General features: G+C 41.9%; 1 protein-coding gene across 3 annotated transcripts; it reads left to right on the top strand.

The window, feature by feature from the left end:
- Positions 1-7,129: 7,129 nt before the first annotated feature.
- On the top strand, positions 7,130-15,757 carry RFK (riboflavin kinase). Of its 3 annotated transcripts, none has more exons than XM_023213311.1 (4): positions 7,130-7,508; positions 9,610-9,761; positions 12,605-12,707; positions 13,738-15,757. In XM_023213311.1, the coding sequence occupies exons 1-4, from the start codon at positions 7,487-7,489 to the stop codon at positions 13,866-13,868; spliced, it is 408 nt and encodes a 135-aa protein (XP_023069079.1). In that variant the 5' UTR covers positions 7,130-7,486; the 3' UTR covers positions 13,869-15,757. The 3 variants fall into 3 exon arrangements, with proteins under 3 accessions (XP_023069079.1, XP_023069080.1, XP_023069078.1); XM_023213312.3 differs by lacking the exon at positions 7,130-7,508 and adding an exon at positions 7,597-8,091 and having other exon boundaries at positions 14,752-15,757; XM_023213310.3 differs by lacking the exon at positions 7,130-7,508 and adding an exon at positions 7,622-8,091.
- The last annotated feature ends 3,138 nt before the right edge of the window (positions 15,758-18,895 follow it).

Raw genomic sequence — 18,895 nt, 5'->3', positions numbered from 1 at the left:
TCATGCCTGTAATCCCAGCACTTTGGGAGGCCTAGGCTGGCAGATCACGAGGTCAGGAGTTCGAGACCAGCCTGGCCAACATGGTGAAACCCTGTCTCTACTAAAAATACCAAAATCAGCCTGGCGTGGTGGCTTGTGCCTGTAATAATGCCAGCTACTCAGGAGGCTGAGGAAGGAGAATTGCTTGAACCCAGGAGGTGGAGGTTGTAGTGAGCTGAGATCATGCCATTGCACTCCGGCGTGGGCAACAGAGTGAAACTCTGTCTCAAAAAAAAAAAAAAAGAAAAAGAAAAAGAAAAAAAATCAGCCAAATAAACATTTCATTATGGGTTATTATGAATAGCTGCATATAGCAGACAGACCTGCAGATCACTTAACTCTTCCAGAAAAGGTGATCTTAGGTCCATTGTCAAAGGGATGGATGGCTTCTCAGCATTTTGTAGACTCTCTGTTTTCTTTTGGGTTTAGCAGGTCATGTGTTCAGTCTGCTTTTTTGGTGCAAAATAACAATGTTAGACCAGATGAGTAATTTACAATCTGTGTTGCTTCAAAACATTCTAAATATTCAAAGCACATTTCATTTAAAAATGTCCTTTATGAATTTAGTTTTCAAAATGTTATTTTAAAATATGTTTTCTGAATTTAATATGATAAAACAGTACAAACAGTGATAAGAACCGAATTTGGATGTAGTTGAGAGTATTGAAGGAAAACCAGATGTGTTAACCAAAAAACATGCCTCTTTGACATTTAAGCTAAGAGCAAGTGGGAGGAAGCAGATACATGAAAGTTCTCTGCCCTTCCTCTTTTTACCTAGTGGCAGGACACAGATTTACAAAGACAAAGGTGCCCTTCTTCCCTCTCTACCTGGAAGGACAAGAGTTAACCACTGAAGACAACTTTAGCCCTCATCTGGCTGGAGATGGCACAAGAGGAATCTACATTAATAAGCTTTGCTAAGTGGACTTCATCTACCATTATTTTGCCTTCCCACAATTTGCCGCCTCTAGAGATTCAAAGTTCTTTTCCTCTGTCTTGTCCTTTCTTTAGAAATTTAGTGTGTTTTTTGTTTGTTTGAGACAGGGTCTTACTCTGTCACCTAGGCTGGAGTGCAGTGGCATGATCATGGGTCACTGCAGCCTCGACCTCCGGGGCTCAAGGGATCCTCTGGCCTCAGCCTCCCACAGTGCTGGGATTATAGCAGTGAGTCACTGTGCTGGGCCTTAATGTTCTTTATTGAAGTTTATATAAGCTAGAGGTCTGAGTCACCTCTTTGAGAATTATTCATTCCCTGGGCATCTCCCATATACATATAAAATATACATGATAATAAATATTTGTTTTTGCTCTTACTTTGTTATTCTGTTTTTTGTTATAGGGGGTCCCTTCTAAGAACGCATTAGGGGTGAGGAAAAAAATTAGTTTTCTTTCTTTACACTATTAACTTCATTAGTGTGTTCTTATTGAGCAAATTTGTACTATATGTAGTAAATTTTGTGAGTTTGAACCACAAATACATTTGTGGTTATAACACTTGTTTCTATGGCACGGCATTGTACGCCTGTAGTTCCAGTTATGCAGGAAGCTGAGGCAGGCAGATGGCTTAATTCTAGGATTTCAAGGCTGTAGTGTGCTATGAGTTTGCCTGTGAATAGCCACTGCACTCTAGACTGGGCAACATAGCGAGATCCCATCTCTAAAATAAATATGTAAATACATACATAAATAAAACATTATTTATTTTCTATATTGGGCTTTTATGTGGAATTTTACATGTCTGTTTTCCAAGGTAGAATTTTGAAGACACTTATACTCAGCCAAGCGTATTTGGACTGTAGTCTGGTTATAATGAATTTTCTATAACAGATCATCAGGTAATCATCATCATAATAGCCCATACAGAAGGCTTACTACACATTACACACTGATTTAGTTGCTTCACATGCATTAAGTCTTAAATCTTCAAATGCTTTATGAGGTGCTATGGTGATTATTCCTTTCTCACAGACAGGAAACTGGTGTAAGAGCCACAGTCCCTCTTACCTACTACTAAGCTCTATCACCTCTCAGTAGAGTTCAGTAGTTCTGGCTTGTTTATTGCACATCCCTTTCTTGGAAATATGATCACAGGAACTCTCCCTAGCTAGACACTTTTCTTTCCTCTTCTCTGTTTAGTGTATTCACACATGCCCCAAGGCTCCAGCTTAAGTCCCACCTCTCTGGAAGGCATTGTCAAGCACACCTGACTCACAGGGTTCCCTTGCTCTCTGGTCTACTGGTAGCATTGTCTCATGCTAGGAAGTGTGTTTATACGAAGTCCAAAGAGTGAGTTAGAGCAACTGGAAAAGTTCCCTAGGGCTTCTGGGTAGAGATTGTAGAGGCTGGAGCTGAGGGGTGTGATAGGGAGAATCTGTGAACAATGGTTTAGTTTAGACTGATCCTAAGACAAGGGGAAGCACAACATGACTTTTCGTGTGATGTTATCAGATTGGCATTTGAAAGGTTATTGCAGCATGAAAAAGCGGTTGAGAGAGACTGGTGTCAAATCTAAGGCTGGGAGAATGGAGAGTTGGCTACACCTGTGCAGGTAAGCGGTCATGGCTTCCATTCAGTGGGAGGAGGGGTAAAAATGGATTGGGAAGAGGCCGGGCGCGGTGGCTCAAGCCTGTAATCCCAGCACTTTGGGAGGCCGAGGTGGGCGGATCACGAGGTCAGGAGATCGAGACCATCCTGGCTAACATGGTGAAACCCCCGTCTCTACTAAAAAAAAATACAAAAAACTAGCCAGGCGAGGTGGCGGGCGCCTGTAGTCCCAGCTACTCAGGAGGCTGAGGCAGGAGAATGGCCTAAACCTGGAGGCGGAGCTTGCAGTGAGCTGAGATCCGGCCACTGCACTCCAGCCTGGGCAACAGAGCAAGACTCCGTCTCAAAAAAAAAAAAAAAAAAAAAATGTATTGGGAGAGACTTGGTAACTATTTAGGTGTGGAAGGTGTAAACCTTGATGTCAGACTCCAAGTTAGCAATTTTTAGATTAATTATTCAAAAACTAACAGACTCTACTATTTAGAGCAGTTTTAGGTTGGCAACTGCTGTTGCTGTATAGTTCTATGGGTTTTGATACATGCATAATGTCATATATTCATGAGGACAGTATCATGCAGAAGAGTTTCACCGCCCTAAAAATCCCGTGCTTCACATTTATCCCTCCCTCCTACCTCCAACTTCCCCAAACCCTGGTAACCACTGATCTGTTTACTGTCTCCATAGTTTGGCCTTATCCAGAATGTAATATAATTGGAATCATGCAGTACGTAGCCTTTTTGGACTGGCTTCTTTCACTTAGTAATATGCAGTTACGTTTCCTCTATGTCTTTTTGTGGCTTGATAGCTCATTTCTTTTTAGTACAGAACAGTATGGCATTATATGAATATACAACAGTTTGCTTATCCATTCACCTATTTTGAAGGACGTCTCACTTGCTTCCATGTTTTGGCAATTCTGAATAAAGCTGCTATAAACATCCATGTGAAACAAAATAAAAATAAAATAAAATAGAAATAAAACATCCATTCATCTGTTCCATTTGCATTCAGTGGGAGTAGGAATAAAAATGGATTGGGGTAAAAACAAATAGGTTTTGGTGTGGACAAAAGTTTTCACCTCATTTGATTAAATATAAGTGAGCACAATTTCTGGATAATACAGTAAAAGTATGTTTAGTTTTATAAGAAACTGCCATACTGTCTTCCAAGGGGCGGTACCATTTTTGTATTCCCACCAACAATGAATGAAAGTTCCTGTTGCTCTGCATCGTTGCCAGCATTTGGTGTTGTCAGTGTTCTGAATGTTGGCCATTCTGATTGGTATATAGTAGTATCTCATTGCTGTTTTAATGTGTATTTCCCTCATGATACATGATGTTGAACATCTTTTCATATGCTTACTCAGATCTTCTGATCATTTTAAATTGAGTTGCTTATTTTCTTATTGCTGAATTTTAAGAATTCTTCAGATTCATTTTTTATTGCTTACTTAGAGTGGGCCTTCTTTTCCTTCACAATTTGCCAGTTCTAATTTCTCTTTAGTCTCATTTGTGATCCTTCTTTCCACAGAGACAACTTAAACCAGAGAAGTAGACTCTTCCCCTACAGGCAGATGAAAGGATGTGTAAGTGCAGTTCAGAGGGGGAAATAAAAAGCATATTTTAGAATACTTCCTTGGTTAAAAGCAGTTAAGTTTGGCAAAGATACATACATTCTTAACTCTAGATTTATGCTAGGTAGTATATTTTGGGAGTCAAATGAATAAGAAAAATAATAAAAATTATTTGAAGCATATTCTTTGGCCTCTGAAGCAAGGTGGAGGGGTCTACTTTGATCAACAGATTAAATACTTGATGGGAGTTCTTAGAAGTACAATTCTTGGAGGGTTTATTCTTCAGTCAGAGGGGAGGACCCATTGCATGCTATTGAGCAGTGGTAGAAAATGATCAGAATTCTTCCTTCTTGGGAGGCCGATGAAGGTGGACCACTTGAGGCCAGGAGTTGCAGAACAACTTGGCCAACATGATGAAAACCTGTCTCTATTAAAAATGCAAAAATTAGCCAGGCGTGGTGGCGTACACCTGTAGTCTCAGCTACTCGGGAGGCTGAAGCAGGAGAATCGCTTGAGCCCGGGAGGTGGAGGTTGCAGTGAGCCGAGATTGAACCACTGCACTCCGGCCTGGGCGACAGAGTGAGACTCTGGCAAAAAACAAACAAATAAATAAATAAATAATTAAAAAAATAATAATAATTCTTTCTTCTATATCCTATGTTGATTACACAGTAATTACCCATATGACTTGACATGTAAATGGTAGTTTTAAAGATTGGAGCCTGACTGTTCCATCTTAAACATTCTACAAGTCTCTCCTTATTTATTTATTTATTTTTATTGAGAAGGAATCTTGCTCTGTCACTCAGGCTGGAGTACAATGGAACAATCTCAGCTCACTGCAACCTCCGCCTCCTGGGTTCAAGCGATTCTTCCGCCCCAGCGTCCTGAGTAGCTGGGATTACAGGCGTTCGCTGCCATGCCTGGCTAATTTTTGTATTTTTAGTAGAGACGGGGTTTTGCCATGTGGGCCAGGCTGGTATTGAACTCCTGGTCTCAGGTGATCCCCCTGCCTCGGTCTCCCAAAGTGCTGGGATTACAGGCGAGATCAACTGTGCCCAGCCTATTTATTTATTTTTTAGTGATGGTGTCTCGCTTTGTCATTAGGCTGGAGTGCAGTGGTTCAATCACAGCTCGCTGCTGCCTCAAATTCCGGGGCTCAGGCGATCCTCACTCCTCAGTTTCCCAAGTAGCTGGGGCTACAGGCACGAGCCACCACCACCTGGCTGAGACAGAGTCTCGCTCTGTCGCCCAGGCTGGAGTGCAATGGCGTGATCTCCAGCTCACTGCAGCTGCCGCCAGGTTCAAGCGACTCTGGTGCCTCAGCCTTCGGTAAATCTAGGACCCCAGGCGAGCGCCACCACTCCTGCCTAATTTTTGTATTTTTTGTAGAGACCGGGTTTCACCATGTTGCCCAGGCTGGTCTCCAACTCCTGAGCTCAAGTGATCCACTGGCCTCAGCCTCCCAAAGTGCTGGGATTACAGGCATGAGCCACTGTGCCAGGCCCTGGCTGATTTTTAAAATTTTCTTTCTTACTTTCTCCTCTTCTTTTCTTTCTTCTTTCTTTTCTTTTTATTGTTTCTTTTCTTTTTTTCTTTCTTATTTTTATTTTAAAATTTTTTGTAGAGACGAAGTCTCCCTATTTTGTCCAGGCTGGTCTTGAACTCCTCGGCTCAAGGGATCTGCTCACCTCGGATCTCCCAAAGTGCTGGGATTACAGGTGTGAGCCACCATGCCCCGTCCTTTTTATACGTTTAGGTTAATGCTTTCCAACAAAGCTGATGAGAGGATTACACGAGACAGTGTGAAAAATACTTAGCATTTTCTCTATTCTTAAAACCACCACTCCTCATTTACCTCCTATGACTCATTTAATTATTTTATCTCATTTAATTCTCATACCTTCTTGCAACCCAGAGCTTAGTGGAGTAAGACCCAGGGATGATTTATCAAGTTCTCACCTCCAGGCTTTTCTTATTTGGCATATCACTGCTGATGAAGTTAAAAATATGCCATTCTTGCATATTGACTATTTTGAATTAAAAGCACTTGAAAAACAGTAGATACAAAAAAATCATTCTGACTTCTTTTCTGTTTCTTAGAAGCAGATGAAATTACCATGTGAGAGACATCCTCCCTATATTAGAAGGAATGCAACATTCTTATTAAGGACGGGAGTCAAGAGTGAGAGAATCCTGTACAGACCTTGCTAAAATAACTCTTAAGCGTCTCCAGATAATTTAATTGCTTTTCACAACTTGCTATTACTACTGTTACTACCGGTATTACTATTATCGTTATTCTCATTATTCTTTGTTTAATTCCGTATAGATAAGTAACTAACCATAACAGCTTCTTTGGGGCCTTCTCCCCTTCCCTCCCCCTCTCTTCCCTTCCCTTTTCTTCCCTTTCACTTTCCCTTCCCTTTTCCTTTCCCTTCCCTCCTTTCCTTCCTCTTCTCTAGTTCTTTGACTGTGTCACCCTGGCTGGAGTGCAGTGGCGTGATTATAGCTCACTGCAGCCTCGACCTCCTGGACTCAGTCAATCCTCCCGCGTCGGCCTCTCAAACTACTGGGAATACAGGCGTGAGCCACCGCGCCTGGCCTAGAACATAAATTTAATATCAGGTAAATATTAACAGAGATACATACATGTAAGGTAGAAAGAGACTACACGGTTTGGACAGAATTTTATACAAATGTACAGAGCAAAAAAGAAAAAAACAAACTTCTCTGGATTCCATTGATTAAAAATTTCAAAAATAAATAAAAAAACTTCTTCGTCTTTGAGAGGTAAGAGGATGCACCTTCTTATAACCTTGCACCCTGCTTTTCCTGTGAGTGAACCCAGAGCTACTTCCCTAGGAGCGTGCGTGTTTACAATTCCGAGGGTCCGAAGGCCTCTGTTTGCATTGCAGTAGAGGGACGGCCTGTTATCTGGCTTGTGAAGTTGTCAAGGAGACAGCCTGGAGGGGACAGTCACCGCCCATTTCGGTAACCTTCCACTAGTCACTGGGGTTATCAGCGTCACAGACAGGGACTGCTCCCCTGGAGCTTACATTCGAATATATTAGTAACTCCAGAACGTGGTCAATGGTCCTGGAGGAGAACGACCACTTCCGGTAGGGCGGCCAGCTAAAGCCTCTGTGAATAGGCGATCTTTGAACTGAATTTTGGAGCTTTAATAAATACTTAAAGAGCGAAACGAACGAGTGATGCCTGACGTTCAATCCAGCGGTTGCCAAGAAACTAAAGAGCGTCTCGCTTTGGCTTCCGGATTGTTATGAACAGGAGGAAGGAGAAAAAAAAACAAAACAGAATTGTTCGAGAATGGTGCTTTCGCGGCTCGCAGGTTGAAAACGGGGTTTCCACATTAGTTCCCATTGCCTGAGGGTGAAACGAAACCCGGGATATTGACCTTGGGCGCCGCGGGGCGCGGCAGCGGCGGGGCGGGGCGGGGTGGGGCTATGTGGGGGCGGGGCTACGGAAGCCGAGCGGGCTCGGGGAGTTGGGCAGAGGAAGCGAGCGCACGCCGGCTGCGCGGAGGCCGGCTGTGGGCGTCGGGCCGCCCCTTCCCCACACCCCGCCCACACCCGGCACTTACTTCGGTTGTCTCAGCTGCCCGCCAGCGGAGACGCAGCTTCTGAGTTGCCGGGCGGTATTTGTTGGGTCGGCGGCATCAGGGATCCGCCGCGGCGTGTGGTCGGCGTAGTGCGGCCCCTGCTGCGCCCCCGCGGCAGGCAGAGCTCACGCTCCTGCCCCCCGGCTGGTCCGGGGTCTGGGCATCGCGTCGACGGCGGCTCCGCAGGACGCGCAGACTGGACCGCAGCCCATGCCCCGAGCGGACTGCATTATGAGGCATCTGCCTTACTTCTGCCGGGGCCAAGTGGTGCGGGGCTTCGGCCGCGGCTCCAAGCAGCTGGGCATCCCCACAGGTGAGAGCAGGGCGGCCAGAGTCCCCCGGGCAGGGTCACGTGGGGAGCGGGGAGAGACTGCAGCCGGGAACTTGGGACTGGGTCGTGGGGCCTCCGGACCGCGGGCAAGAGAGGACACCCTTCCTTTTTCCTCCGGGATCCCCTTGTCTGCGTCGGAGGACCGTTGGCCAGGTTGAGGGAGCTGGTTCCTGCTTCTGGTTCCGAGCTCCGCGGGAACGGGGTTGAGGGGTGGTGAGAGCGGGAAGCCGGAGTTGAATCGCAGGATCCGTGGTTCATGCCTCCCTGGCCAGCCGAGGTACAGCTGGTCAGGCATGGCGCTTGTCTTGTCTATTAGAGACATATCGTGGGCCAGATCGGCTGAACTCGCAAACCGGCTCTAAGGTGGTTTTGTTTTTAATTTGTAATTATGTGGTGTCCAAATGATAACATAGGTGGTTGAATGAGAGTCAGCTAACCTTCTTGGTCCGTCTACATTAATTTCAATAATTGAGACCTGACTGTAATTCATCCTTAGAAATACATGCCAGGGCTGCGTCTTGACTTATTAAGTCAGCGCTGAGCTTGTGTATTTCAAAAATAAGAAACGTTGGCCGGGCTTGGTGGCCAACGCCTGTAATCCCAGTACTTTGGGAGGCCGAGGCGGGCGGATCATCTGAGGTCAGGAGTTCGAGATCAGCCTGGCCAACATGGTAAAACCCCGTCTCTACTAAAAATACAAAAATTAGCCGGGCATGGTGGCGCGTGCCTGTCATCCCAGCTACTCTGGAACCTGAGGCAGGAGAATCGCTTGAATCCGGGAGAGGGAGGCAGCAGTGAGGGGAGATCGTGCCACTGCCCTCCAGCCTGGGTGACAGAGTGAGACACCGTCTCAAAAGAAACTTTTCAAGTGATTCAGTACCTGGTTAGGAAAGAACAGATCTGAAAATCCGTCTACTCTGGTACTTGTTTTTTGCTTCCCACTCAAAGAGTATGGCTTTTTTTGGAGAGCTTTATATACTTACCTGGTACTTTATTCATAACTTATCCACATGAATAGGAGAGGGAAATCTGAGCCGGAAAATGTAAGGATGGGATTGATAATTATAGGCAAAGTTGTAGGAGGTTTGTGAATGTAATGATTTACATTAGCCTTGCATGTGATTTTTACAGATGTTTGTCTATTATTATTATTATTTTGAGACAGAGTCTGGCTCTGCCACTCGGGCTGGAGTGCAATGGTGGTGCGATCATAGCTTACTGCAGCCTCCATCTGTAGGGCTCAACTGACCCTCCTGCCTCAGCCTCTCTGGTAGCTTAGACTATAGGTGCAGGCCACCTTGCCCAGCTAATTTTTAAATTTTTTAGTAGAGACAAGATCTCGCTATGTTACCCTGGCTGGTCTCAAACCCCCGAGCTCAACATGAGTCTCCTGCCTTGGCCTCTTAAAGCCCTAGAATTACAGGCATGAGCCATTGCACTCGGCTACAGACATTTAATACAAAATTTGTAGGACTCAAAATATTTTCTTCTGTTGTTTAGCTAATTTTCCTGAGCAAGTAGTAGATAATCTTCCAGCTGATATATCCACTGGCATTTACTATGGTTGGGCCAGTGTTGGAAGTGGAGATGTCCATAAGATGGTGGTGAGCATAGGATGGAACCCATATTACAAGAATACGAAGAAGTCTATGGTAAGCATTATATTTTGCTCTGTAACTGAAAATGGTATGATGACTTAGATATATAAGTCATCAAACGAATATACTGCAATATTCGTTGCAGAAATAGCTTATCAGTGGTAATCACAGCATAGTTCAAATACTGGAATTTTGGGCAATCTCTGCCTTTTAATTGGAGAGTTTAATTCATTTACATTTAAAGTAATTTCTGATAAGGAGGGACATCTATTGTTTTGCTATTTTTTTTATATGCCTTATAACTTTTATGTCCCTCATTTCCTCTATTACTGCCTTTTGTGGTAGTGTGCTTTTTTGTTTTGTAGTGACATTTTAATTCCTTTCTCATTGCTTTCTGTGTATTTCTATAGATACTGTCTTTGTGGTTACCATGGGGTTTATATTTAACATCCTGAAATTCTAAAAGTTTATACCAACTTAATTTCAATAGCATACAGAACTCACAAATTGCATCTTTTTTTTTTTTTTTAAGATGGGGTCTCACTGTGTTGCCCAGACTGAAGTGCAGTGACTGTTCACAGGCCAGGTTATAGCACACTGTAACTTCAAACTCGTGGGTTTAAGTAATCTTCCTCCTTCAGCCTCCAGAGAGCTGGAACTATGGGTGCATGCCACTGCCTGCATCCAGCTCAAATTACATCCTTATACATTGTGGTACCAAATAACAAAGATTAATGATTGTTTCTTTTTATGCATTTATTTTTTAAATTATGTAGAAAATAAAGAGTGGAGTTACAAACCAAAATTATAATACTGACTTTGACAATTGCTGTCTATGAAAGACTCACTTTACCAAAGATAAAAATGATTTAAAAGCCTGTTTCATAAAATTGAGCTTGCCACAGTTAATGCACTTCATTCACCATTTACTTCATGCATCAATGACTTGGTCACCCTCTTAAGATAAAACAGGTTACTACGTGAATGGTGGATGGTGCTTATTGATAACAGTCCCACATTGGTGCTTTTCTTTTTCCTTTTTAAACCACCTGAGGGTATACTTTTCTGCCCTACTCTTTTACAGGACCCCACAACTTCAGTGTTTTATCTGTTAGATTTGGCTGAATCTTTTGTCATCTCAAATGTGTGGCAAAAACAAATTACAGTTAAGCTACATTTTGTTCTGTGTGGAGTTAATAGAAGTGAAGTGTGTCACTACTGGAAAACTACAGAGCTAAATGCTGGCATAAGCAATAGTAATGACCCAGAACTACTTAACATTTTACTGAGTATTTCAGTTATTTTTGAACATTAATGATTTGAAAATTATTTTTTGGAGACAAGGAAAACAATTGAAAGATCACAAAATACCATTCTATTGAATGAGGAAGGAAAAGAAGGGGAGGGGACCAATAGCCCGTGACTAATTTGTCTTTAGCTACTCAGATAACAAAAATGTTATTATACAGCCAGTTAAGGAATGCCTTTTGAGTGTTAGGAAAAATTGAATTTGAAACATAGGCGTATCTTACAGCGGAAAATTGAACTTTTGCTTGCCTTTGCCAGTAACACACATCTATGAAGTGCCTGTGCCAGACCTTTGCCCTTTAAAAAAAAAAAAATTGTGTTATCTTACCTTAAATAAGTTCTTAGTAACACATCTAGATCCACTTCCTTTGTTGGAACTGTGTATTATATTACAAATTGCTTTCACTGTGTGTTGCTTTTTTTTTTTTTTTTTAACTCAATGGTGTGTTGAAGAACAGAGTTTTGTTTTGTTTTGTTTTTTCAGATAGGGTCTTGCTCTGCCACCCAGGCTGCAGTGCAATGGTGCAATCTCAGCTCACTGCAGCCTCAACTTTCTGGGCTGAAGTGATCCTCCCATGACAGCCTCCCGAGTAGCTAGGAAGGACCACAGGCATGTGCCACCATGCCTGGCTATTTTTAATTTTTTTAAATAGAGATGAGGTTTCTACATGTTACCCAGACTGGTCTCAAACTTCTGGGCTCAAGCGATCCTCCTGCCTCAGCCTCCCAAAGTGCTGGGATTACAGGCGTGACCCACTGCGCCTGACTGGTCTTACATATCTTAGTTTCTTTATTATTATTCAAATGTTTACTGAAAAGAAAGAATACACGTCAGATATATTGGTTCATGGCCCCAAAGCCATGGTGTACTTTATGTATCTTCTAACTCAAACCGCCCCCTGCCCATTACACACGAGAAAACTGAGCCCCCTGGAAGCTAGTTACACAGTTAACCAAGTGTGGGAACCCAGACTTTTGACTGTAAATCAGTGCTCTTAACCACAGTACTGCCCCGATGATTTAGCTGAACTAGCTTCTGAGGCACTTTCTACCTCATGCAGCATTTTGCTTTAATGTGTCCTGAACCCTTTTGCCACTTCACTCCCTGATCAGGAAGCTGCGTGGCTTTCCTGCCCCATCAGTCCTCAACTCTGCCAAACTCTGAAGTTTCCATACGTGTTGTGTGTCAGAGGTGTGCAAATCCTGACCTTACAACTAGTTGTTTAGTAGTACCGTCTTTTAATACTTTGCTCATTCCCTCTTTGGTGTCCTGGTTTCTCACCTTGATAAGATGTTTACTTCCTTGGATAGGTGTTAGTTTTTTTGTTTGTTTGTTTGTTTGTTTTAAGTAACGGCAAATCATGCCAGACACTGCCACCTCACTTAGTTATGTTTATAAGATCGGGGCACAAACAGGAGTGCTGGGAAGATTTAGGAAAAACTGCACTTAGATTTTAACGTAAATCTTTAAAAGTTTAAGGAGTGTTGATTGTTTCATTTAAATTAACTCCCCATAAATATGAAGATATATTTCAGATTTCAGTGCACTGTAGTCTGACAGCACTCTTTCTAACATGTCTTGACTACAGGAAACACATATCATGCATACCTTCAAAGAGGACTTCTATGGGGAAATCCTCAATGTCGCCATTGTTGGCTACCTGAGACCAGAAAAGAACTTTGATTCCTTAGGTAAGTTCTTATTTTGATCTTCTTAAATATTACTACTGCTACCGCAGGTACCTCTACCACTACTACCAGTAATAATGATGGCAGGACAGATAATATTTGAGCATTTAATATATGCCAGGCACCGTTTTAAGTGCTTTACATGAATTTATCTTCTTTCACCTGTGAGGGATTATTTTGCCTATTTCTCAGATGAGGAAATGGCACAGAGAGATTAAGTAACATTCTCAAAGTCACATAGTAACTATCAGAGCCTAGCTTTGAACCTAGCAGGCTGGCTGCTTCTCTCCAGCAGTATGAAGTTAATGAAGTCTTTCAAAATGCCTGAAGTTTGAGATATAATAAATCAGAGAACATTTGAAACAATTGTTATCAGGTATGTATTAGTGCAGTGTGATGGTTTTAACTCTGTTATAAAGTTTCTTTTACAAGTGTAAATACCAACCAAAAAGAATAGTGAATGCTTTTTTCCTCCATTTGATATTTGTGGTGTACATTTATGCCTGTGCCTTTCTCTTAAATTATAAGATTAGGGACATACCCTTTTTTTTTTTTTTTTTTGAGACAGAGTTTTGCTCTTTGTTGCCCAGGCTGGAGTGCAGTGGTGCCCCTTCTCACTGCAGCCTCCACCTCCCAGGTTCAAGTGATTCTCCTGTCTCAGACTCCTGAGTAGCTGGGATTACAGGCGCCCACCGCCACGCCCTGCTAATTTTTGTATTTTTAGTAGAGACGGGTTTCACCATGTTGGCCAGGCTGGTCTTGAACACCTGACCACCTCAGGTGATCTGCCCACCTCAGCCTCCCAAAGTACTAGGATTACAGGCGTGAGCCACTGTGTCTGGCCTAGGGACATATCTTTTGTGTACCATTGACTTAGGCCTGGAAGGAGTGATGGAACAAACATTTATTGGGTATCTACCCTGTGCCAGAGATACTGCCAGCCTGTGAGTTTTTAGGAGAGGCTAAACACAGGAGTAGTAAAAAGTATGTTAACGGGTTTTCATCATTTTTACCTGGTATATTCTCTCTGCAGAGTCACTTATTTCAGCAATTCAAGGTGATATTGAAGAAGCTAAGAAACAACTAGATTTACCAGAACATTTGAAAGTCAAAGAAGACAATTTCTTCCAGGTTTCTAAAAGCAAAATAATGAATGGCCACTGATGAAAAATCATATTTATTCATTCACTGTTTTCTAGTGTTTCTGTGTTTATTACTGTCTAGCCTCATCTTGGTTATATACTAAAAATCAAACACTTTGCTACAGTTGTGAATTAGTTTGAACAGTACAACGTAGTTACCGTATCATGCTTCAACTGTTAAATTAAGGCCATCATGTCATAGCACGAAAAAGATTCAGTTAAAAATCAAGATTTAAAGAATATATATTGATTAAAATGTACCACTAGAAAGGTATTACATGTGTATAAGTATGGGTAAAAAGGCAAGTCACTAGTTTGAGATGAAAATTAAAATTTTCATGGTAAAATACCAGCATGTATGTACTTGTATAGTGTGTACTTCTAAACAGAGAAGGCTTATAAAAGTAAATGCATTAAGGCCAAGTGCAGTGGCTCACACCTGTAATACGAGCACTTTGGGAGGCTGAGGTGGGAGGATTGCTTGAGCTCATGAGTTCAAGACCAGTCTGGGCAACATAGCGAGACCCCATCTCTATAATTAAAAAAAAAGGAAATGCATTAAATAGAAGGTTGATAGTTTATCATAAACCTGCGGGAAAGAAACTCAGACTTTGTATTTTCGATATTTTGGGCATTAATACATTACAAACATGAAGATGTTTATAAAATTTTGTTTTAGTCATTTTCTTTGCAGTCACATTGTAGCAACTTCATTATTGTATAGAGCTGCTTCAGTTCTGAGTCCTCTGGACTTCCCCTGCCTATCTGTTTTTTGTTGCCGTTGAAGACAGTAAAATAAGTGTTTTCAAATCTGTATGTCTCCTTTTTGCTGGATAATGTTTCTTCTTTTTAACAGTAAATATTCTTGTTCTTCAACATTTTTCTTTTCTTTTTTCCTTTTCTAGGAAAAACAAAACAACAGACTTCATCCTTAGGTTTTCTCAAGATTTAAGTGAACACACTGACACGTATCAATTTCTTAAAGAACACAAAATGTTTCCCCCCCAGCAAAACTATTTAAGAGCCAGTTAAACTATGAAATAGTTATAAAATTATTTTTAATATTTAAGGCTTTGAAATTGATTATATTCCAAGGCAAATCTAAATGGGTGTAGTTGTATATGCATGATGTAATTGAATGCTAGTCTAAAGACTACTTACAGCTTGAGGGAAGAGCATGAAGTTTTAGTTTAATAGCCTTCATACTGTGGAGTTTTCCTCCTACTAACTAATATGTGGGAAATTCAGATTACAGATTGCTCTGGACCCTGTCAAACAGTACATTGCATCATTGTTCACTGTAGCAACAGATTTGGTGGTGATGGGGGAGATACAGGTAGAAGCAGATAGATAGAAGGTAATGTTGAAGTTAATTTATTATGAATCATTTTCCCCTAATCTGCATAAATGAATTAGAACTGATTTTAATAAAAATACTTTATTTTGTATAAAAAGTATTCAGAAAAACATCTAAAGCTGTTGGAGAAGAGGGACTCATATAAATACAGTTGGATTGTGTTTGCTTTTTATTTCTTTATAAAAATATGTCAAAAACAGTTTTTAATTTTAGAAATCTTACACTTGAAAGAAGCCTCAATTGTCAGTGGCTTTATGAAGTAAAGTTGAAAACAAACATGGGAAATGTGAAAATATTTGTGTTTTGTCTGACTAGCTTGCTGCTAAATGCTCTCTTTAGGTATGTGAAAGTTCTTTGATATGTTATTGTCCCTTTATATCTGGTTAAATAGCCATTGCTTTTGAGAATCGGATAGTGTGTTGTTTAGGGGTTGTGTCTATATTTTTCAAAAGCTTTTATATTATGTGTTATAAGAAATTACAGTAGTACCATTTTGATTAGTCTGAATGTTTTCAGGCTTTGAAATAAATTTTGACTAAGTGATATTTTTTCTTTCCCTGTGTCAGCTTGAATCATTTACTTTATGTATTTCGAATTCATTGATTGCTACTCTAAGTGTGTTAAGTTGCCTGAAGAGCAAGATATAAGTGGCAGCTGTAGTTCTACAACAAAGGGCCTTGCCTTCAGGATCCCCTGTGTTTTATGTCTGCAACACAGCGACTGAGGTTTTTTGGAGAGCATTCACAGGGCATCACTACTAAAGTCCACTTCCTGAGAGTAAGGGTTCCCGTTACATTTTGGAGTTAGAAGAGCCAGAAGAGTATAGATAGGTCTGGGTTCCCTTGCATAACTCCTGCCCCAAAACAGAGTTCTGTAACCTTCTTGTCTTTTGCTACCAACCCCATAAGCAGCAACCTGGAACTCACATGCCTTTCTCTGTTGCATGCTGGTACTCTGAACACTCATCCCCAGAACTCCCATCTTCCTCAACTATGGAGGCTTACAAGCCTGCAGTTTGACTGGGGGATGGAAGTGGAAGTCCGGTCTTCAGAGATGAAGCCAAGAAACAAAACTACTCTGCCAAAAAAGATGCCATCATAAACGAAAGTTAGCAGAAACAAATTGTAGAATAAGCTCTACAGAGATGGCAGATCCAGGGTTATCAGATATAGAATTTGAAATGACTGTTTAATACGTATAATGAAATAAAAGAGTAACAAAAATGGTAAAATGGCAAGGTGTATAGAATTGGGCAGCTGGGTGCTGTGGCATGCGCCTATAATCCTAGTTATTTGAGAGGCTGAAGCAGGAGGATTACTTGAGGCCAGAAATTGAAGGCTGTAGTGTGCTGTTATGGGCACTTGTGACTAGCCACAGCACTCCAGCCTGGGCAACATAGTAAGATCCTGTCTCTATTAAAATTTAAAGTAAAGTAAAAATTGGGCAGATAATTGAGAATTGTCCAAAATAGAATATATGGTTATAAAGAAAAGTTGAAATTAAAAATTCAGTGGATAGGTTAAATATATATTAAGAGAATTGGTGAACTATGAGACTTAAGTCTATGACTGTGCTATCAGCTCCAAATTCACCATTGATACTCTGATGTGGCTGTGACTCGACATTTCTTTGACAATTGGCTTCCTTTCAGGTCAGATCATAAATGGAATTTGCACCCCAGCTTGTCATTTCTCAGGCAGCTCAGTAAGTCCCTGGACCTGCCCTGTGCTTATTTTTCTTGTTCCCATGTGTATATTTGAGATAGACATACTTGACTATTGTCAGAATTTCCACTTAGGTTCCCTGACCATTACAAGTGCCAAGTAGAAGCCAGGTTAGTAAACCACAACAATGCTACATCTCCAGGAAAATTGGAGAGGTCATCATCAAAAATCCTGAAAGATGAGCTGTGTGTGGTGGTGTGGGCCTATGGTTCCAGCTATTTGGTCAACTGAGGTGGGAAAATAGCTTGAGCTCAGGAGTTCGAGACTGCAGTATAGTCTAATCATGTCCATGAATAGCCACTGCACTCCAGTTTGTACAACATACGGAGACCCTGTCTCAAAAAAAAAAAAAAAAATGCGGAAAGTTTCAGGATAGAGGCCGCTATTTTATCTGTTTAGCCTGCACAGAAATTTGCTAAATCTTGGAGAATGACTATTATCAGCTAATCACGTGATGATTCCAACCGCAGCTATTGTCTACGATATATAAAAGTATCAGCAAATTTCTAAGGACCGCTATAAAGAACATACTGAACACAATGCAATGGAGAAATCAATTAGGCATAAAAATACAAAAATGTCACAATGTAAAGCTATTTTGTAATGAATGATAATATGTGACACAAACATTTGGAGAATGCAGCTAACACTTAAAAGATTTATAGTTTTAAATGCTATTAGACAAGATGGAAGATGAGTCATGATCTAAGCTTTCATCTCAAAAAGCTAGAAAAAGAACAGTAAAAGAAACCAGACACCTCGCAAAAATAAGTATGTATATAAATTTCAAGAACAGGCAAAAGTTATCTACAGCTGGGGTCCCCAACCCCAGACCATGGATCTGTACAATGGCCATGGATTAGTACATTAGGAACTGGGCCATATAGCAGGAGGTAAGCTGCTGGCAAGTGAGCATTACCACCTGATCTGGTTAGGCTTTGTAGCCCCACCCAAATCTCATCTTGAATTACAATCCCCTAATCCCAGCTGTCAAGGAAGAGACCAGGTGGAGGTGATTGAATCATGGGGTGGGGGGGAGGGGAGGAACCACCAGCCATGTGGAACTGAGTCAATTAAATCTCTTTCCTTTATAAATTTCCCAGTCTCGAGCAGTTCTTTATAGCAGTGTGAGAACGGACTAATACAGCATCTGAGCTCCGCCTCCTGTCAGATCAGCGGGGGCGTTAGATTCCCAGGAGCGCAAACCCTATCGTGAACTATGCATGCGAGGGATCTAGGTTGCTCACTCCTTACAATAATCCAATGCAGTGGAAGAGTTTCATCTGGAAACCATCCCCACGACCCGCCCATGAAAAAACTGCCTTCCAGGAAACCGGTCCTTGGTACCAAAAAGGTTGGGGACTGCTGATCTACAGCAATAAAGGTGAGGTTGATGCTCGAGGACAGGGTTGACAGGAGGATCATAAGGGTGTTGGGAGCTTCTGTTTTACTGTCCTAATTCTAGGTTGGGGCAATGGTTGCCTAGTGTGCTCCCTTAGAAAATTCATCAAGCTTTATCCTTGTGTACAGACAAATAATGTTCTGTATAGGCCGGGCGCTGTGGCTCATACCTGTAATCCTAGCACTTTGGGAGGCCGAGGTGGGTGGATCACTTGAGGTCAGGAGTTGAAGACCAGCCTGGCCAACATGGTGAAACTCTCTCTCTCTCTACTAAAAATACAAAAATTAGCCAGGTGCAGTGGCTCACGCCTGTAATGCCAGCATTTTGGGAGGCCAAGACAGGCGGATCATGAGGTCAAGAGATCGAGATCATCCTGGCTAACATGGTGAAACCCCCGTCTCTACTAAAAATACAAAAAAAACCAAAATACAAAATTAGCTGGGTGCGGTGGCGGGCACCTGTAGTCCCAACTACTCAGAAGGCTGAGGTGGGAGAATGGCGTGAACCCAGGAGGCGGAGGTTGCAGTGAGCCAAGATCGCGCCACTGCATTCCAGCCTGGGTGACA

The sequence above is a fragment of the Piliocolobus tephrosceles genome, chromosome 14 (assembly GCF_002776525.5).
Source record: "Piliocolobus tephrosceles isolate RC106 chromosome 14, ASM277652v3, whole genome shotgun sequence".
Classification (NCBI taxonomy): Eukaryota; Metazoa; Chordata; class Mammalia; order Primates; family Cercopithecidae; genus Piliocolobus; species Piliocolobus tephrosceles.
This window is presented reverse-complemented; position numbering and strand designations above follow the sequence as displayed.

Bases quoted from the DNA above. Each gene is read 5' to 3' on its own strand.
- RFK (XM_023213310.3), top strand. From the start codon at position 7,989: ATGCCCCGAGCGGACTGCATTATGAGGCATCTGCCTTACTTCTGCCGG. The intron at 8,092-9,609 runs GTGAGAGCAGGG...TCTGTTGTTTAG, and splicing joins GCAGCTGGGCATCCCCACAG to CTAATTTTCCTGAGCAAGTA. The intron at 12,708-13,737 runs GTAAGTTCTTAT...TTCTCTCTGCAG, and splicing joins AAAGAACTTTGATTCCTTAG to AGTCACTTATTTCAGCAATT.